The following is a 19,415-nucleotide window of genomic DNA, read 5'->3' on the forward strand; positions in this document are numbered from 1 at the left end:
TAAAGCTTTTAAGGTTATAAGATTTTTACAGTGCAGCATGTATGGGGTGAAAATACAATAGACATAACTGAGTGTTAAGGTGTGCCAATTTGTGCCATGTCACGTAGAGAGTTGCCCTCAACCTGCCTTCATTTCTTAGCGTTCCAGTGCATTGCCTTTCATTAGCTGCAGTGTTAGTGTAGCAGGTTTTAATTAATTTTACAATGTAATGAAACCATATTTCTTTTCAGTTTTTAATAATATTTTAATAGTATATGTACAATGTTAATCATGACCCATGTTAAGTAATTTTAATTCCACTGAACCCAATAGAATCACACTGTTTCATGGGAGGGCTGGATTTGACATAGAGAGATTAGAATAATTCTGAAAGTCTCTATTTTTGGAAGTGCCTCAACTTTTGGATACTTGTTTTGAAGTTTCTTGAAAGATTCTGATTTTCAGTGTGCTCCGTGATTTCTGAAAATCCGCCTTCTTTGTGGTACTGTGTCTGTGTTTGAACAACCAAATATAATGAGTCCCCATATTATTAATCACTGTACCTGAGTTCTTCTAAGTACCCAAATAAGTGTTAACATCATTAGCTGATACCTGAGTCTGCAAAACCTTATCAGAGCCAATTGAACGGGTCATATAACATTAAGGCTTTTTAAAAAGTCCACTAGGTGTTTCTGTATTTTTACCAGTGTACAGTTTGAACCCAGGATTTATACTCTTTCCTCCTTGTTTCTAGAATTGGAGGCTGCTAAAAAGCAGGCAGAGATTGACAAGAAAGCCATAGATGAGCTTGTGAGAGAAAGGGACATACTAAACAAGGTGAGCTTGCTTTGGTAATACTGGTAAGCAGATATCTTGCCTTGAAAATGAAATGTCTGTAATTTGAACCCTCACAGGGAAACACATATATGGTAGAATAAATAACATTCCGAGTCAGACATGGATTTCCTTAACTCGATGCTTATAGTGCTTCTTTTCTATGCATTGCAATAGTATTAGTACTCATAAGCACAAAAGAGATTTCTAAGTTTTAACATACAAACCATCAGGGAGTTGAAAAGTGATACGTGTTCACCTTTTTTGCAAACCTGTCATTTGATATCCTGAGTTCATTACTTCTCTGCTTTTATTCACTGTATCATACGAAGTTTAATATTAAGCTAGGCAAATTGAGACTGCGCTAGTAAAAAACCAAAATGTTGGTACATCAGATATCTGCTTGTCAGGCTGTGTTAATTCTAAACCTTCCTTTTAAATCTTTCTCTCGTACAGATCATTTTCTATCAGTCCAAGGTTCTTGTACTACGTGATAGCATCTCATGTTTATGGACACACCTAAAGTGGAATCTAGTAAATTTAATGCTAAAAGATGATTTCTGAGTTGCGTCACTTAGTACAGATTCATTGTCTTGCACCTTGACTCTAGCAGGGACTCAGATTTTGGAGAGAGAAAACAACTGTTTTGTAGTACAGAAAGAAATTTTAAAGATGTATCAGAAGATTGATTTTGTAAAGATGGTATCTTAGTGTTCTCTGTTTAATCTCTATGCACAACTTCTAAGCAAAGTTTGCTTAATTTACAGTCTGAACCCACTATTTAGGAAATGCGAAGGAAGAGTATTTGAGCTCATTTGTTATTTTGCTGGCTATTGGCATGCTTTACAATCTAAATGCCTTGAAGCTGATAAAGTTTGTCCAATCCTTCATTATATCTTCTTGTTAACAATCCTATCCATTTTTCTGTAATGCAGACACTAGCGTTTTAGCTTCAAATCATAAAAAGCACTGCCAATAGCAGTTCAGTTAAATTTTTTTCTCACATTTGAGGCTCAAGTATTTCAACCGAGCAAATTAAGTAAGGGATAATAACAGTGGGAATTCCATAATTCACTTAGACAGTGACTTTCTTTTGACATAGTAGTGGCAGTGTTGCTCTTGCAGCTCAAGAGTCATTATTTTGTGGTCTCCTCTGCAGAACTTAGTCAAGGCTACTGGTGCCACTCAAAAGCAGATGAATTTGGTGAAGCTCCATGAACAATCCAAGAAGAACTTGGAAGAAGAAATCCAGAATTATAAGAATGAAGCTCAGAAACAAAGGAAGATTATCTACCAGTTGGAGAAGGAGAGAGACAGTTACATCAATGAAGCAGGTGAACTCAAACAGAAGGTAGGAACAGTTTTTTGTGTTAGGTTCTTACCTCTCTTACTCTAAAAACTATAAAGATCATATATTGGTTTCCTTGCATGCCAGTGGGAGGAAGCTTACATCAGTTTCCTTCAGACAAATTACAAAGATTTCTACTTCTCAGTGCATAGTGCCCCGTACTCTGTTTCAGGTCTTTCTGGGGGACCTCATGGATGGGTGTGTATTCTATGAGAGGCTTGGAGTATGGCCACGTATTTCTCTTTTTCACCTCTCATTTGGGAAATGAAACTAGGGTTGGTGTTTAAACCAAGGCCTCTGCCTTCTTATGGCTGAGTCCCACAATCAAACCTCTTGTATGCAGTTAGAACTTACTCTCTGATTTTTCTGTTTTATCTGCAAAGGGCCTTATCTTGCTACTGCTGGTGTCCTCAAATTCCATTGAAGCCTTTGGGAGCTAACAGTGCTCAGCACCTTCATAAGTGACTCAGCATTTTGAAGGACTAATTCCAACATGTGTAAAACATCAGCTACCTCTGAGCATATTCAATTTAGTCAGCAAAAGAGGGGTTTTCTGGGAACATCTGCAGAGAAACAGTGCCTAAAGTTTGTGTTGTCTGCTGCCCATTATTATGTAAAACTTTATTCCTGAAGGCATGCTCAAGAGTATGATTTTAACATGTTCCATTAATTGCTGAAGATCATATTGAAGGGCCCTCTAAGAAGTTCATTGATTTACTAGGATTAGCTTTCAGGCTGTTTCAACTCACAAGTTATTTGCTATCTTCTTACTTTATAATTACCTTTGGCAACTTCATGTGACCAGGGGCTTTTAAATCATTTTTGAATGATGCATGTTCCCTTGTCTGGCTTACCTTGTGTCATTTCCTTGGAATAATATTCCACAGAAGTGAGATTTGTCTTTGTTGCAAAGTCATATTTTGCATCTTTCCCTCATACTGCATCTAACAATATAGATATGAGTTAAGATCTTTGTAAACTAGGGCCAGGCAGTAATTCATAACACTCAGAACTGCAAGGCTATTGCTTTCAGTTCTGATTAGGATTGCTCACAATATTTTGAGGGTGAAAATGACACGTTTGCTTATTTTGTTTTGTTTTGTTTTGTTTTTTTTTGTTCTGCCACTTTGGGTGCAAACTTTCTGACACTTATTACAAGGCAGAGCCTCAGTAAATAGGTTGTGACACTTGTGCTGTTTGTAGAATGATGCCTGCTTTGAGATTGCAAATTTCCAAAGGAGTTTTATGCCTCTGTGGCTCACTAAAGGGGCAAATCCTGATTCATCTTGCAGGTGAAGAGCAGCAGGAGTAGTACTGAGCAGGAAGCAAGTGAAACAATAATCTTGTCTCTTCAGTTTCCCAGTATGAAATTACTCATTGTTTGGAAGGATAAAACAGGGGAAAAGGGGTAAAAAGAGGTGAGAGGATGAGAATTATTATATCCACTAGATTATACTTAGGTTCACTATTTGATCCCTTCAGCTGGGTATCTTGAAAAACTGAGGCACAGCTTATGTAATACAGGAACCATTTCACAAGTGGTGAGAAGTGGGCTACTGATGGACAGTGATTATACAACCAGTCAAGGCTCTTCCATCACCTTTTACCACCTAGGAGGAATAAGCAGCCTCCAAAGGAGCTCAGTGTGCACCTTCTGAATTGTGGAATTGCTGGTATTGCATGTATGTTGACTTTTTGGGACTCCAACAAGGCAGACAGAGCCATTCTGGCTCTGAAAGCTGTCTGTTTATTTATGGCATGACTGAATCTATAAAGCCGCAGAATTCCTCTTTCAAAATCTTCATTTATTCCTGAGTAACTGATGGATAGGGCCAGCAAAGTTATATCCACAATGGTAAAGGATTTTAATGGTGAGAAGTCATGCTAGACTTACTATCCCAATTATTGGCCTGATTGATTGACTACTCATTTGTACCATTTTTAAGCCAATGTTACTTGTTGAATAGTGTTACTTCGAGATTAATCACCACAAATAGAGAAAAATCTGCCTATTTGCTCCTGCTTGTGTGGTCTGTATTACTGATCTACAAGTGTTAGTAAAATATTCCTTTTTTCACTTGGAATTCTTAGATTCTGAAATCCTAATTTCCCTGTGGCAGGTTTAGGCTACTGGAAAGCAAGCAGTCAAGCATACACTTCAGTCTCACCTGAAGTGTTCCCTGACCGTGCTTTACGAGAAGGCACAGAAACAGTCTCTGAAACATTGCTTTTCAAAAAAGCCATTTTAAGTTTAACAGCATGTCCAAGAAAATTCAGACACAAATTTCCTTTTTTTAATATGCATCGTTTCTGGAAAACCCTAATGCTCAACGGGCATACCGTTAAGACAATGGGCAGGACTTCTCAGAGTGGTTAAATAAAGGTGAGCAAGTAAGTACAGTACCATTACTGAGTTCTTGGGTAGGTTCACTGAGCTAAATAGGTAACAAACAGTAAAAGGTAGTTGAGCACACAGACAAAAAAGTGTGAAGCTGCAGAAGAGAACTGAATATCTAATATTTTCTGCTGAGCTTTGGCAACTCATTACCAAATCTGAGTGCCATCAACTCAGTCAGATTAGAGGATGCTCAGCCAACAACTTTGCCAATAGCAAACTTTGCGGTTATTGGCTATCTGATGTAAACACTATTATATTCTTTTGCTTTGACATATGAATGTAAATCTCAACTCAAACTGTTACCTTCAAAGAGGTTCTGTCTCCCAAATTTTGTCCATATGAATGCGTAGCTTTTTTTTAAACACTTTGATCTTTTTGTTGTCTTGAAAGGTGGCATTCTTTCTCCTTCATGCAGTGAACCTGAAAAATGGTGTTCCTGACAGACGTGCTTCATAATTTTCTTTTTCTTTTAATTTTCTTTCTTTGTAATGTTGAATTCCAATTGAATACTGCTTGTTTGTGCTCCTTGGTTGTCAACTTTATACAGCAGGATGAAAGATACTACTTTTTTTAAAAAAACATACTAAGCAGCCCAGCATGATGATTAGCAACTATTTGTATTTTTGCTCCTTTAATATAGTAATTCCTATTCTTATGGTGGTAACTTTTTATTAAAGGTGTCTATCATATTTTCTACTTTCATTTTTTGACAATGCATGTCATCATCTTCTCTCTACAGTCCATTCTCCCACATTCTTTTTAGCTCATCTCACTTCATTATTTCCAGTCCTTCATCGAAGCCATTAATGGTGATTTCCTGCTTATTTAGATCAAATGCAAGTTTCACTAACTGAATTTCTTGTTATTGTAATTATGTATCAACTGTTTGTGATCATCAGCGGCTTGTGATCAGATGTTAGCTGGGTTGTTAGAATTTAACTGTATTTCTCACTAGAGGAGTATGTGCAGGACTTCTTGGAAAATTATATGCATTTTTATCCTTTTAATCATACAGTTGATATCCAGAACAATGTACAAAATCTGGCCTTGCTTTATAAATGGCTTAAAGTTTTTCCTGATGAATGCTGTTTACAGTGACTTTTTTTGAATCTGCTTACGCGCTATGTTTTCATGGCTTATTTTTAAATGAACTATGTGCACATCTATAAATTTTATTCTCGAATAAAAGCTAGGTATGAGATAAAAATAAAATCTTCCCCCAAATAAGCTACTCAGACAGGTTAAACTTATACTTGGACTGTAGTGATGTTAGCTACAGCTACAACTTCTGACCACAGGGATTTGAACTTGTCACCTTAGATAAAAATCACAAACTCGGTCTTATCCTAATAATATTGTGATGATAGTTTAATCGTGTTCATTTCCTTCTTTTCGCTCCAGGTCCTCCAGCACCTGAAAGATATTGAAGTGCGGGAAATGCAGATCTGTGACTATGAGAAGAAAATAGAAGAGTCTGAGATTAAATTAAAGCAGCAACAAAACCAATGTGAAGCTGTGAGAACAGAGAGGAATCTGTACAGTAAAAGTCTGATTGAAGCTAAGGTAGAAGAAAACTTTTTTCCTTGTAATTCTTTCTTGGCTGTTGTTTTTTTTTTAATCTAATTTAAATTTATTGAAAGAAAAACTCACTGGGTGAAGAGCATTTCCATGTGTTTTGGGGGAATTAATGTTTTAGGTCCCTGACTGTTTATCTGGACAATATCTTTTTGGACTGCAAATTGGAATTTGCAACCATCATGTGGCAATATCCCTTCTTCAAACCAGGCATAAAGATCGTGGTACACTGAAGCTATGGATTCATAATGCTCTATCAGAGAGGAAGCTTCTTCCTTTCGCTCCTGTCTCTACTCTGTTCTATGGCTGTAGGATTGGTCTGGGTGTATGGGAAATACGGTTTAATGGGAAAAGATTGCCTCCTTAGCCCTATATGCATATGCAAATTACTGTGCATCAGTCATTAATGAGTTAGAAAGCAGAGGGAAAACTTGCTGGGCCCAAGTAGAATTTTCTGACAGAAATAAATACTTCCCTCCAGCTCATTCCTTTCAGGGAGTGTCGTTTTCCTCAGATAATGATTCTCTCTATTATTATTTTTTCCTTGGGAATCTCACTAACAATACTAGAAGAAGAGGATAAAATCACTTAAGAATACACTCTGTTACTCTGATGTAAAGATCTAAAGCACTGCACGAATCCCATTATAATTGGCAGAGACTGGGACTTTGGATAGCTGTGATTTACAGCCTTGGGTTATTTGAGAATAAGGATTTATAACATAAACGAATATAGTAGTTTACAAATTTATACTCTGGTTTGAACAGGCAGCAGGATGGAGGTGTTTTGCTTGAGAAACAAACAGGAATGAACAGTCTGAGCTCCTGTCGTACTCTCTGCTTGGTTTGGTTAGGAATGAACTCATATACCATTTATGTGGAATGATTTAGTCGTCCTCTTACTGCCTCCTGTCGGTGGAAGTGGTGTTGGGGTTCTTGCTGTTCCCAAACAATCTCTCAGCTGAAATAAGGCTGAAAAACTGAAAAACTGATTTTAAAATTTTTAACATACTGCAAAAATTTGTTTACTTACAGGGAACTGGCAGGTATGTGCTGAGTTCGACAATGAAGCAATGAACTCTTCAGCTCGTTTTGTAGCTTTTGTAAGGCTTTGCATGTTATATGTATATACATAGGGCTTACAGGAATCTGTTCATGGTTTCAGTTGTTAGAAGCTGTTATTTAGACTTTAATAGCTTACTTGATTTATAGTAAAAGCTTTGTAGAAAGCCCTATGTGAGAAGACAGCTGGGGCTGAAAGATCTTTTCGGTTGTGCTCGCACCACTTCATATATAGCAATGGAAAAAATGGCCATTCATAGTTCAGTAACAGGCCAGCCAACCATGAAAGAAAAAAAAGGAGTGGGAGGTTGTGTTAAAAACTATGCTAAATTATTTTTTTCTTTTGGGAAGTAAAACAAATTTGCACAAGCTTGTTTAGATAAAGCAGAATGTAGGTAGTTCTGGATCGCTTAATACGAAAAGGCCCCTGTTGCCCTGCCCACATTGCTAGTGGCCTCCAGAGCACTGTAATCTTCAGCTCTGTAAAATTTCATGAAAAAAACAGGTTGGCAGACCTTCAACATGAGATAAATATCTGATGCTTTCATCCTTGGGGTTTCTTTTGGCATTAGGAGCTCATTTGTTTAAGCAAGTTGATTAGGAAACCTATTTGCAAAAATTGTGTGTTCTTCTTATTCTTCACTGAATACAGAAGTAGGACTGTACTTGGGAATGTATCTGGGCACCAGATTTTAAATATCTTTTTGTCCTTTTGTAGTATTGAATAGGTTTGTAGGCTATCTAGCAAAGATTGCTTTTAATATGACTTTTGCATTCAGAGGAGTGACTGAACATGCAAACAGGTGGGCCTAGCGGTATATTTATTACATGTATTTCTGGTTCATTTATTTGACTGCATATGGGCCAAATAAGTGTGGAATCCGTGGATTTTGTTTTTGAGGGATGTCAAGCTATCCACTACTAATCAGTAGTCTAATGTTAGTTTCTCAGTACCATTTGTTGAGAGTACCATGACTCATGATCTTAACTTTGTTAAGTATTTCATGCAAGAAAACGTCATTCACCTATTGAGTAAATCCAGATCTGTGGTGGATAGCACTGAAAGGGATTTAAGCTAACCCGGTTTTGTAGTGAAACAGAATGTATTCACACGAATGGTTATGATGTCTTCTCTGTGAGGTAGTGGCCTCTGGCAGAGGAGTAGTAGCTTTGAAAGCTACTTCCACTAGATCTACAAGAGCTGTCTGTTTGTGGATTGAATTTGTTAGCTTCCATTTTGTGTCACAATTCATGTAATCATTGGAATATGTCGAAAAAGTTTCTTAGTGTTGTACTGGCAGGCACCTCTGTGCTGAGTAGAAGTAGTCTTTGTGACCTGCAGTGTTATCTGGCCTACTGCTCTATGTTTTGAGCCTAAAGTATGTGCTAAGTATTCCCATGTCAGGGACTTTTCTATCTCTGAACACATTCTTTCCTCTAAAATGCAAGATAGCACATAAAGGATGGCAAAATGAAGACAGGTATTTGCTACACTCACTTGCAGACAGGTAGGTATCTGGCACATGGGTACTTTCATTTGCACAAAACCAGCTTCTCCCCGAACATTTGTGCACAACTGTACACAAATGTTTTGAAAAACACATTACTAGAAGCATGAAAATAGATGGATAGGATCAGAATATTGTTATTAATTTGGATTGACTGCTAGTTCTTATTATGTGTCTGGTAGTTTAAATAAAATGGCTTATTATACCCATTGTTAATGATCATTATTGTTGTCAATGTGCCTTTTAAAGGCCTGTTTACTGCAATGTCATGCTAGCGTAAACAGCAAATTATCAATTAATGAAATTGTTTTGTTCTTTTGCATTAGAAAGTAATGTCTTGTGGTAAGTACCGCATAACTGCTCTCAAACGCTGTGGTCGCATTTTCTGATGTCAAAGTAACCTGAACTCTCAAACACAAAGTTACTCCTCTTTTTTTTTTGATCCCTCTTCGTGATCATGCTTTCTATCCTATTAGGATGAGATAGCAGAAATGAAGAAAAAACTGAAAACTATGACACATCAGGTGGATCAGCTGAAAGAGGAGATAACAGCCAAAGAAGCAGCCCTTGTGAAAGCACATCTAGAACATCAGCGAACAGAGAGGGAGAAGGAATCATTGAAGGTCAGAGCCCTGCTTACAAAGGATGGTTTTCAGGACTCTCTGAGAAAGAAGCAACATGATTGCACAGACTATATCATATTATTAGTCTGTGGCAGTTGCTTTGTTGCATTTAAAAAATTATTCTGTGATTGAAGCACAAACTCTCAGTACCTTTTAGACGTATTAATTAAACACATCTTCCATGTATCTGACGAATTTAATATCTGCCAATAATTATAGTCAGGAAGGTCCTGGATTAGCTGTTGGAATCTTTAATTCTCTTTGGAGAACTAAAAGTTCCATTTTGCGTGCAGAAATGTGGGTTTTTGGGGTAGTCTGATTGTAGCACTTTTTAATGTAGCCCCTTAAAATTCCAGTTTTCCTCTTTTTAACCTTTTCTCTCTGCTGCTTTTACCTGCTAACTCCATCATACTGTATTTCACAACCCTGTGTTTCTATGTGACTAACAAGCATTAATCTCCTGGGAGTTAGGTAGTGTCCAGTAGGTGCGCAGAAAGAAAGTTATTTTACTATTGTGTATCATATAAAGAAACAAAAATATGTTTTTAAATCAAAGGAAATCTGAGCTTTATGCTCTGTTTCTTTTTTTTTCAGCACTATCTGCAGCTCCTCCTTGGATAAGCTATTAGATTTGTGTCGATATCTTAACCCGATTTGCTGCTCTCTCCAAAGATTTAAGGAGGTAGAGTGTCCGCAGGAGCTCGTTTTTCTCTTCACTTAGCAGTAGAAAAACCCCCAAGAACAGCAAACGAACCAACCCCCCCAAACCGAACAATCCCCAGCCACTTTCCACAATGTTTTCTTTTGTCAATTTTTTGCTATGCTCCAATTACTCCCCAGGTTTTCAGCCCCTCTCAGCACAGTACAGTTATGACAAGATGTCAATAGGGCTTTGTAAAAAGGTGATGAATTTAGATTCTTCTACCTGATCTGTCTCAGAGTTGTTCCATCAGTGATGAAGTCAAACAGTGTCTCATTTTCTGTGTGCGGCTTTCTGCCTTAACTCGTCCCCAGTTCTGTCTCATCACCTCAGAGTTGTCTGCCAGCACTTTGACAAACACATGATTGCTACATGCTTTACCCACTCAATTATTCACTAGCAGGTATGTCCATGGACTGACATCACATTAGTGACTAGCTTCAGGGCATTGTGGTCTTTTACCTGAGTGTCTCTGCTGAACTGTAAAGCAGAGGAGAATACAAAGAGGGGACTGATTGGCACAGGCACCAAAGAACCCAATTATTTGTGTAGCAAGCCAGCTTTAATTTGTCCTGTTTGCACTGATGTGAAGGAAGCAAGCTGTTCCTGGGAAATCAGTTTAAAGGATGCGATAAAGCACAGAGGACTGAGGAATGAAATTGTACACACATTGGGTTTATGCTTGGCTTAGTTGGTGTAAGTGTCTTAAAAATGTGTAATCATGGTAAGTGAAACATCCAAACTCCATTAAAGCCACTACAATGCTATCTTTTGGTTTCATTTGGCCACAATACAGGTTTGCAGATCAGGCTGGTTTGGCAAAACATCCGAGTGTTGAAAAGTACGAATATAAAAGCCGTAAGTCCTCCAGTGGTCCTCCAGGTTTCAGCTGCTGTCAAGGGTTTTCTGTATATTTTGTGTTCATGGATGCGGTTTTTTTTAGCATTTTCCAGAAATCTGAATGTAAAACCTTTGAATTATTATTGTTTCAACATTCTGTATTCAGTCCCTGTTATGCCTTTTATAAAATTTGTATTTTCCTCCTACCTCTTGAACAAATACAAAAAACCCTTTGCTTTCTTGAATGCTTCAGAACCTAAACAGTGATTTGGTTTGAATTTGTTCTGAGATGTTGGCATGGATCCCATATGGATTCTTCTTTCTTGCTGAATGTTCTTCAGTTCTTACAAACTCTCTGAACCAACTTCAAGTGAGCTGTGCTGATTTACAGGAGCTTCAGACCTGACCCTTTTTCTGCTTCTTTGGTAACTGTGTGTATGTTCTTTTCCTTTTCCTTTACCTAATGTACACAGATGTTGGTACTCTATGTAGTTTTTAGCACGACTAATTTCACTCAGAGTCCTGTTAGTTTGTAGGGCCCTTGTGTAGCTAAAAGTATTTATATTCTTTACTGTACAAGACAGTTCAGATTTATATTAACTTAATGCAATCCACTGAGATTTGTTTATATCAGTGTTTGCTGCCAACATCTAATGCCACATCTTGTTTACAACTCATATTTTTTGTGACATAAGGAGAACATAGAATTTTAATATATTAAAAAAATATTATCCAGCAATGCCAAATGCATGAGCAGTTTTACATTTGTAGACAGCTTTTGCACACTGTTGATTGCATTTCAATATGAAGTGGCTTGCATTTTTGTTCAGCTGATGGATTCTGATGAACATCCAGCACTGAATAAGAGAGATATGACTGTTGCACATATGGGAAAATGAGAGCTTTATTAAAGAAAACAAGAATGGAACAAGGTATTTTATTATGACAATGGAACTGTTTCTGTCTTGAATGATTGTTTTTTGCAGGTGCAGCCTTCATCAGAGCCTCATTCTTTCAGCATTGGAGATGCTCTCTCTCAAAAGGCAGCTTGAACATCACCCTTTATAAGAGTCAGAGTTGTGGCAGTTTTTCTTTTGTTTATGTCAAGAGTTAAAAGTTTTTATATCTACGTCAGCTGGTTCTGTCTTGGCTGGAGCTAATTGCCTAGCAATGCTAGAAATCCCAAATAATCCAACAGGACCTTATTATTTTCTCTCCAAATAACATTTCTTGAATTTTAGAGTCATGACAGTAAGCTAGAGTTACTGGGCAAATTCCAGTCTAAGTTTAATTTAGTGGTGTGCAAACACTGTTAACACTGCATTACTTCTCCTTTGCTTAGATGCAGCACCTCTTTTCCTAGTTGTCTTCTTCCATCCTCCAAACTAAAAAATTGCTAAAGCTGTTAATTTTGCCCTTCCATGCCTGGTTGCCACCTTCTCCACCACTTCTGCCACCTCTATTATTCCAGTCTGAAGCCTGTTCTGAGTTGATGCTAATTAGGATTAGATATCATAAATTGTTGTTCTCTCTAGCTAGGGCAGCTATTCTTTCTCACATCCCAGCCTGTCTTTCAACTCATCTCTACTAGTTTTTTGTGACAGAGTGTCAACTCCATGGAAGAACTTTCCAAATACGACCTCTTTAATTTTTCTTTATTTTTATTATATGAGGTGTGCTTGAATTATAGCTTGAGCCATTATCATAGATAAAAATCCTTCCAATTTCTCTTGTGTATAACACAACAACATAAAAATACTATTTACAACATTTCTTTATGGGTCTTCATGCTTGCTTATCTTAGTGATTTGTTCTCAAAAACAAGCAAAATATGTATCTCTCAGGGAACTACATAAATGTATGAGGTTCTATTTAAATCCTAACCCTTAATCTCAGGTTTATATATGGGAAATTGTTACTAGGCACAGGTTACTTATATTCTTCTACTCTATCAGGCTGAACTGCTTAAGATGAAACAACAAGCTGTGGAGACCAAACACTTTATAGAAAAACAGGAGGCAGAAGAGAGAAAGCTCCTGAAAATTATTGCTGAGGCTGATGCTGAGAGGCTGAAGCAAAAGAAGGAATTTGACCAGGTAGGAATCTCTAATTTGACTTTTCCAACACACTGCATCAGTCTTCTGTCTCTTGTTCCTCCAACATGTTTTTTGAGGGCTAGATCCTCAGCTACTGTAAGTGTGACACTACTAAATCTTCATAGTTCCATTGAAATAAAAATGTTAAAGTGTTGGAATGAATGGAATAATGTAGTTTACACTGGAGGTGACTGAACCGTTACAGGTGAAGCTATAGGTTTTTGCCAATCTTTCTTTCACTAATGACAGTGAAACCTCTTAATGCAAGTGCTTTTGACTGATGTAGATATAGTCACAACGCACTGGGATTGCACTGAGGAACTTAATTGAGTTTATTGCTTTGTGCTGAGTCCTTAGGTTATCAGCGAGAGAGATATCCTAGGATCCCAGCTTGTTCGGCGCAACGATGAGCTAGCTCTGCTCTATGAAAAGATCAAAATCCAGCAGTCCATCTTGAACAAGGGAGAGACCCAGTACCGACAGAGAATGGAAGACATCCGGCTCCTCAAGCTGGAGATCAAAAAACTTCGGCGTGAGAAGGGCATACTTGGCAGGAGTGTAGCTAATGTGGAGGAACTCAGGTAGAAAAACTGACTGAATGCATTCCATAGTGACTGCAGCTATGGTGCTGCATTTGAGACAGATGAGAGAACTTGTTTCGTGCATGGTAAAGAGTTATATTGACAAATACTATACCTTGGAGAAGGGGATTATGTGAGCTGACCTCAAACACAGACTGGTTTAAATTCATGAACCAAGTGATTGGTAATTAAGAGAATTAAAAAATAAGGTGGAGGAAAGAAGGGAAAAAGACATCTTGGCCAAAGCTGAAATAGTTTCCACATTTCACCTTGTAATGTGAGTTATTAGCTACAGAACAAACTTGACAGACAGCAGCAGAAAAGGTGTTCATAGTTCAATGACCTATTTAACGGTACCTAGGGCCCACATTAGTGAAACTGCTTTTTATTAGGCAATCCTCAGAGGATGGGGAACACTTGACATATTTATAACACACCCCTACAGGTTTTCAGAGCTCTCTCCTTCGAGATTTATATGTAGACTTACTCTCTGAGAGAGATTTAGTTAAATTTTCATTGAAGGTTGTGTTTCTTTAGAACAGAAGTTTAATAGCCCCAAACTGATTTATCTCATCCTACTCTGGCTTAATGCTTCCCTTCTTTTTTTAACCTTCCCATACATGAGGCATATTCTTTGCTGCCAGGAAACTATTTCCATTTTCTGTAGAATTAGTCTTGGTTTGTAAAGAGAGTCAGTTATGTTTTCAGCAGATAACCATCAAACTAATTCTATGTAGCTATCACAGTTTTGGGTGAGATTTTTAGCTGAACTATATCAGTATAATTCTGTGGTTTTCAGTAGAGCAAATTAACCTCAGTTGATGGTCAGTCCCATTGACTCCAGTGGAGTTATGCCAGTTTGATTTGGGGTAACAGAAAACAGAACTGGGCATGAAACATTAGCACTTGCAGTTCTTGTTGACTGACTGCAAATAGGAATAGTATTTGAACTTGCTGCCCAAATGCACTCAGCTGAAAGCCTGTTACTGCACTGAGACTCAGTGCTGATATTGAAGTATAGTGCGATGCATGCCACGATGGGTGGATCAATTCTTGCTAACTACAGCAGCAAGCCCATACTTTAATGAAGTCCAAAACCATCATGAAAACTGCCTGTCAAAAGAGTCTATTTATCACTTGTGCTTCTAATTAGCTTTCTTGGTTTGCCAATTGGAAACATGTTTTTTTCCATTTCTATAACCTTGTCCAACCTCACAGTTAAAAAAAGGGCTTTTTCTGATTAGTGAGCTAAATTCAACTCTGAGCTTGGAAGGAAAAGGCTCAGTGGGTGAGTAGGCACATGGTGATCATCACCTCCATTTTCCTTCAGGTTTGGAGAACTTACAGGATCTGCCCACAGAAGTGATGAGGGTTAGACTCTTGGAAAATATATCTTTTTTTTCCTCCCCCATGGGAAGGCATGGGAGCCTTAGCTATCAAAGCATCTTGGGGGTGTTCATTTGATTTTAAATTCGGCAACAAATCACCCCGGAGTTCCTTGAGAAGACATAGTAAAAGAAAGCAAACTTGGGTCCTTCAAAGAATACTGTCCATCAGCCTTAGGTCCTGGAGTCTGTTTGATTCACTGAGCCATATAGATTGAAGTACTTCTTTCAAACACAGCTGTAAGATTCAATACAGAGGTAACAGGGTATGACACCATGACTGTGGTTTGTAGGTTAGTTTAGAAGAATTAACTGTCCTTTTGGCTTAGTATACATGGAGAAATTGGGGCAGAGACATCCAGGAGGCTGTGAAGTAGATTCACTGGGAATTGTTGAACAGTCCCTTTTTTGAGTTATTATTACTAAAGTGAGTCAAACAGTGTAACTGTGTTATATTATGGAACCAAACATGTAGTGTTATTGGTGTCAACTGTTGATTACAAGAGTCCCTTTGCCAGTGCTATAGAGCTTGAGGGAACGGACTGTTAATCTTCCTGTTAATGCCTTGTTCAAATTGGTGTGCTTTTGGTGTTTTTTTTTCTTTTTGTTTCATTCTGGTCTTAAGACAGGAGGTTTTTCACATGCAGAAGGAACTATTAAGGGAACGGACTCGGTGCAGAGCTTTGGAAGAAGAACTGGAGAATCCCCTGAATGTTCACAGATGGAGAAAATTAGAGGTGATGTTTCAGCATTTCAAGTTCCCAAAGCCCATATTTCTAAATCAGTGACACAGCACAAAGCCTATTTATTTTACTGTTATGGAAATTATGTGGAGGGGCAGGCAACTGAAATTTCCATAGTACCAATGGAGTGGTTAACTGCTGAATGGTTTCCTTGCACAATGCAATCAGTGTTATTTTTGTGTCACTTTCTCAATGAAAAATTGCAGAGCGATTTTCAAAGAGCTAAAGGGAATAAGAATGCATAAGGTGAATTTAGAAGGAGGTGATTCCTTAACATGGATGAAAAGAAAGAGGAGGATGGGGAAAAGTATAATCTTACCCTCACCAATTAGGGAGAGTTATATGGGAAGAAAGCCAAGATCAGAAAGGGTCAGAGAACAGGTGGAGTGGGGAATGGATAGATACGAAGTCAAAAAGGTAATATGCATCTGTATTATGAGGAGCCTCCACATAGACAGTGATGGGCTTCCAAAGATAGCCATTCTGGGTAACAGGAGGTCAACTGTTACGTAAAAGAGCAAATCTAAATCTTCACACTATTCAAACCTGCTAAATGAAGGGGAAAAATAATAAATTTATTAAGCACAGACCAAGTATATGAACATCACTTGGCATCACTGGGTATTTTCAAAGTAAGTCAGAGCCAGCTGAGATCTCTGTTGCATGGATCTCTGATCTGATGCCACGCTAGGTTACTTAGCTGCCCTGGTAATTAAGTGATAACATGCTAGTCCCTACAGAAGGACAGATGAATATTTTGGCTGCACTTACTAGCATGATAGTTAATTTCTGATCTTTCTACGCTGAGCTTAAAGCTGAACAGTGTGCTGACCTTTTCTCATGGAAAGGAGATAAAATGCAGGATGCTGAACTGGGTTAAAGACATCTAGGTACAATCTCCAGCAGTTCCAGATGACAATGGGAAATTAGGCCAGTCAAAAAATCCAGTGTTGGAAGAATGAGGATATTAAGAGACCAATAATGGGAAATGAAGACTTTGCATTCAGGTCACTGGTTTATATTTGGAACATGGGAAGGCCAACAGATGGCAAAATCCATGTGAAATGATCCTGATAGGGTTTTGGTTCAATTCCTAATGAACAAACATCCTCATATCACTACAGTTGTCACAGGCTGGCACTGTGTTTGGGCACCACTATAGAAAGATCAAGGACTGAATGGGTCATGGAGACTGAACTAATTTTTAGGCTTCATTTTCTCAGGTAATGATGCTATATCATGAGTGCTGTATGTGCATCTGTGTTTATGGGTCCCAGTTACACTTGAATTGATTAGCCAATTCAGATGAGATATGACAAAGGATTGAGAGCCACAAAGATATCATGTTCCTTTTAAGTTCAAGAAAATGTGCAGTGAGAGGGACTTCACTGGAGCCTTTATTGAGGGACAGACTGTCGTGTGAGTTTAATCCTTATGAACCACCAAAGAAACTATGTGGGGGAGAGGTGTTGTGAGTCCCTGAATGGGGAAGAGCTTCAATTAGAGTTTGCTCTTCATTAGAAAGTAGAGGATACAATGAGAAGATACAAAATGATGAGAAAGCAAGCTTTGCTGGGCTGCTTCTCACAGAATTATCAGTTTGTTCCTTAGAGGTTCCTTCAGACACCAATGTGTGACAAAAGAATGAAAAAGGAAGATAGACATGTACTAGCTCCTGGACTATACAGGCTAAGCAGATAGAGAGCAGCAGTATAGTGGCTACAATCTGTCTCTTTTTTTAAGCACTAAATTCTATTGAAGAATGAGATGTCACAAATATGAACACTTTAAGGCCTCATAGTAATTTGTTCATGTACCTCCATAATTTGTTCCTGTTAGCTTCTCCACTAGTCCCCAAAGACTATATTGCAGTTACTCTTTTTTTGGTTCAAGAGAAAAATCTCCCTCTCCTAAATACTTACTTGACACTGTATGAAGTTTTTGAAACACTCTGCAGCACTTGCATTGCTCCATATATGTCAGTCAAGGTTTCTGCTAAAAATGATACACTAATCTCCTCTTTCTTCCCTTCCATGTGGTTCTCCCAACCTTTGCTGGTTTGGGGATTAAACTCCTTATGATTCCTAATTACATTGTGTGTTTTGAAAAGGATTCTCAAGATTAATAGTGTCAAACATGAACTTACTCTGACTGATCTTCAAAAGGGAAAGATTCCAGGTTCAGGACTGTGTGTACACATGCCTTTTCCAAAGAACTTACCTTTTGCTGGGATAAAATAAAAAACTCAGCAACTCGTTTTTTATTTGTCACTTTTCGATACTTATGGTTTTCAGTTGCAAGCAAGAAACATCGACTTTTGATGTATAATTTTTGACACTGCTTTACTCTTCTTGTCTAGGCTAGTGACCCAAGTACCTATGAACTGATCCAGAAAATACAGAGACTGCAGAAGCAGCTTATCAGCAAGACAGGTGAAGTGATAGAAAAAGAATTGCTCCTTCAGGTACTGCAGCATCATTAGTTTAGTGTATCTTATTAACATATTTGATTTATCCTGCATTCTCTGCCTGCTCGGATGTGCTTCATAAATGTTTAGATGCTTTGACTTTTCCCTGAATTTCTTTTGCATGTCCCTTAGGTAGCTTTAGATGGCAGCACTGACTCACTGAAAAAAAACAAATAACATCTGATTAGTTGATTTTTGTACCCTGGGTGCTGATACTTGGATAACACTGCAAAATAAAATTAAAGGCTTGTTTTAATTTATTCATGACCTAGATTAGTTTTCAAGTCAGGGTTAGATTTTTGGACAGGCTTTTTTGTCCTTTTTATCATGTCTGTTACTACTTGGACACAAAGGAAAATCCGCGTTTGATTTCATTTCTGCTTAGTTTGGCTTTTGGCAGAAGGAATGCTACAGTTTGTGTGGTTTAGATATGTGGTATGAACCATGTTCGACCTCAAGATCTTTGTGTTGAACTTTGCTGAAAAATAATTACTGTGGTAGGTTATCTTTTTTCCTGTATCCGATGTCCCTTAAGCCCTAGTGATACCAATGAGATTTATATTGTAGAAGCAAGGAGACTATATTCCTGTGGTGCAAATTTTGTTATTGAATATAACAAAAAAGTCTGTCTTTGGTCTTTTGGCTGAACATGTCAAACAGGGAATTTGTCTCCTTCTCCCTATTTACTTTAGGGATAGCCAGAGTTTGAGTTTGGTAGCTGTAAGTATGACTTGAATGTCTTGGTTTTAAATACCCAAGTATGACTTGGAGTGTAGAATATGACCTAAAGCTCATTCTGACTTGAGAAGGAGCCCAGCAGATGCTATTGAGGCAGTGTTCGTCTCTCTTTCTTTATTATTTTGTAGGAAAAATAGATCTGCAATTTCATTTGAAAGTAATGTACAGTGTGTTGTTATGCCTTTCTTGGCAAAATGTAATCTTTGCAGCATAGTATGGAAATTGTGCTATAATGGTGTCAGTAAAGTAGTTTGTTAGCTTAAACAAAATGTAGCAAGAACAACTTCAAATTTTTTGTTCTTTGCTCATACAGAAACCCAATTGTCTCTGTGAGATTTGTATATAGTCTCCACTGCGTATCTCACCTTATCCTTATACTCCTTATACTTATACAATTTAGCTATTATCTCTTTTTTAAAAGTGAAGAAGTGAGGTATAGTGGTACTACGTTGCCTGCCCTAGATCATGTAGAAAATCTGTGACATAGTAGGTGTTTGAAGCTATGTTACTATACTAACCATTGGCACAATCTTTCTGTC

The 19,415-nt window shown here is 37.9% G+C and overlaps 1 protein-coding gene across 1 annotated transcript in view; it reads left to right on the forward strand.

Moving 5' to 3' along the window:
- Nucleotides 1-19,415, forward strand: part of CFAP58 (cilia and flagella associated protein 58) — a 59,785-nt gene that overhangs the window by 16,094 nt on the left and 24,276 nt on the right. Inside the window, exons 8-15 of the mRNA XM_026117438.2 lie at nucleotides 734-816; nucleotides 1,973-2,164; nucleotides 5,961-6,122; nucleotides 9,180-9,326; nucleotides 12,822-12,962; nucleotides 13,320-13,543; nucleotides 15,554-15,665; nucleotides 18,031-18,135. Coding sequence (XP_025973223.2) covers nucleotides 734-816; nucleotides 1,973-2,164; nucleotides 5,961-6,122; nucleotides 9,180-9,326; nucleotides 12,822-12,962; nucleotides 13,320-13,543; nucleotides 15,554-15,665; nucleotides 18,031-18,135 — 1,166 coding nt within the window. The remainder of the gene's footprint in view (nucleotides 1-733; nucleotides 817-1,972; nucleotides 2,165-5,960; nucleotides 6,123-9,179; nucleotides 9,327-12,821; nucleotides 12,963-13,319; nucleotides 13,544-15,553; nucleotides 15,666-18,030; nucleotides 18,136-19,415) is intronic.

The sequence above is a fragment of the Dromaius novaehollandiae genome, chromosome 6, assembly GCF_036370855.1.
Source record: "Dromaius novaehollandiae isolate bDroNov1 chromosome 6, bDroNov1.hap1, whole genome shotgun sequence".
NCBI lineage: Eukaryota > Metazoa > Chordata > Aves > Casuariiformes > Dromaiidae > Dromaius > Dromaius novaehollandiae.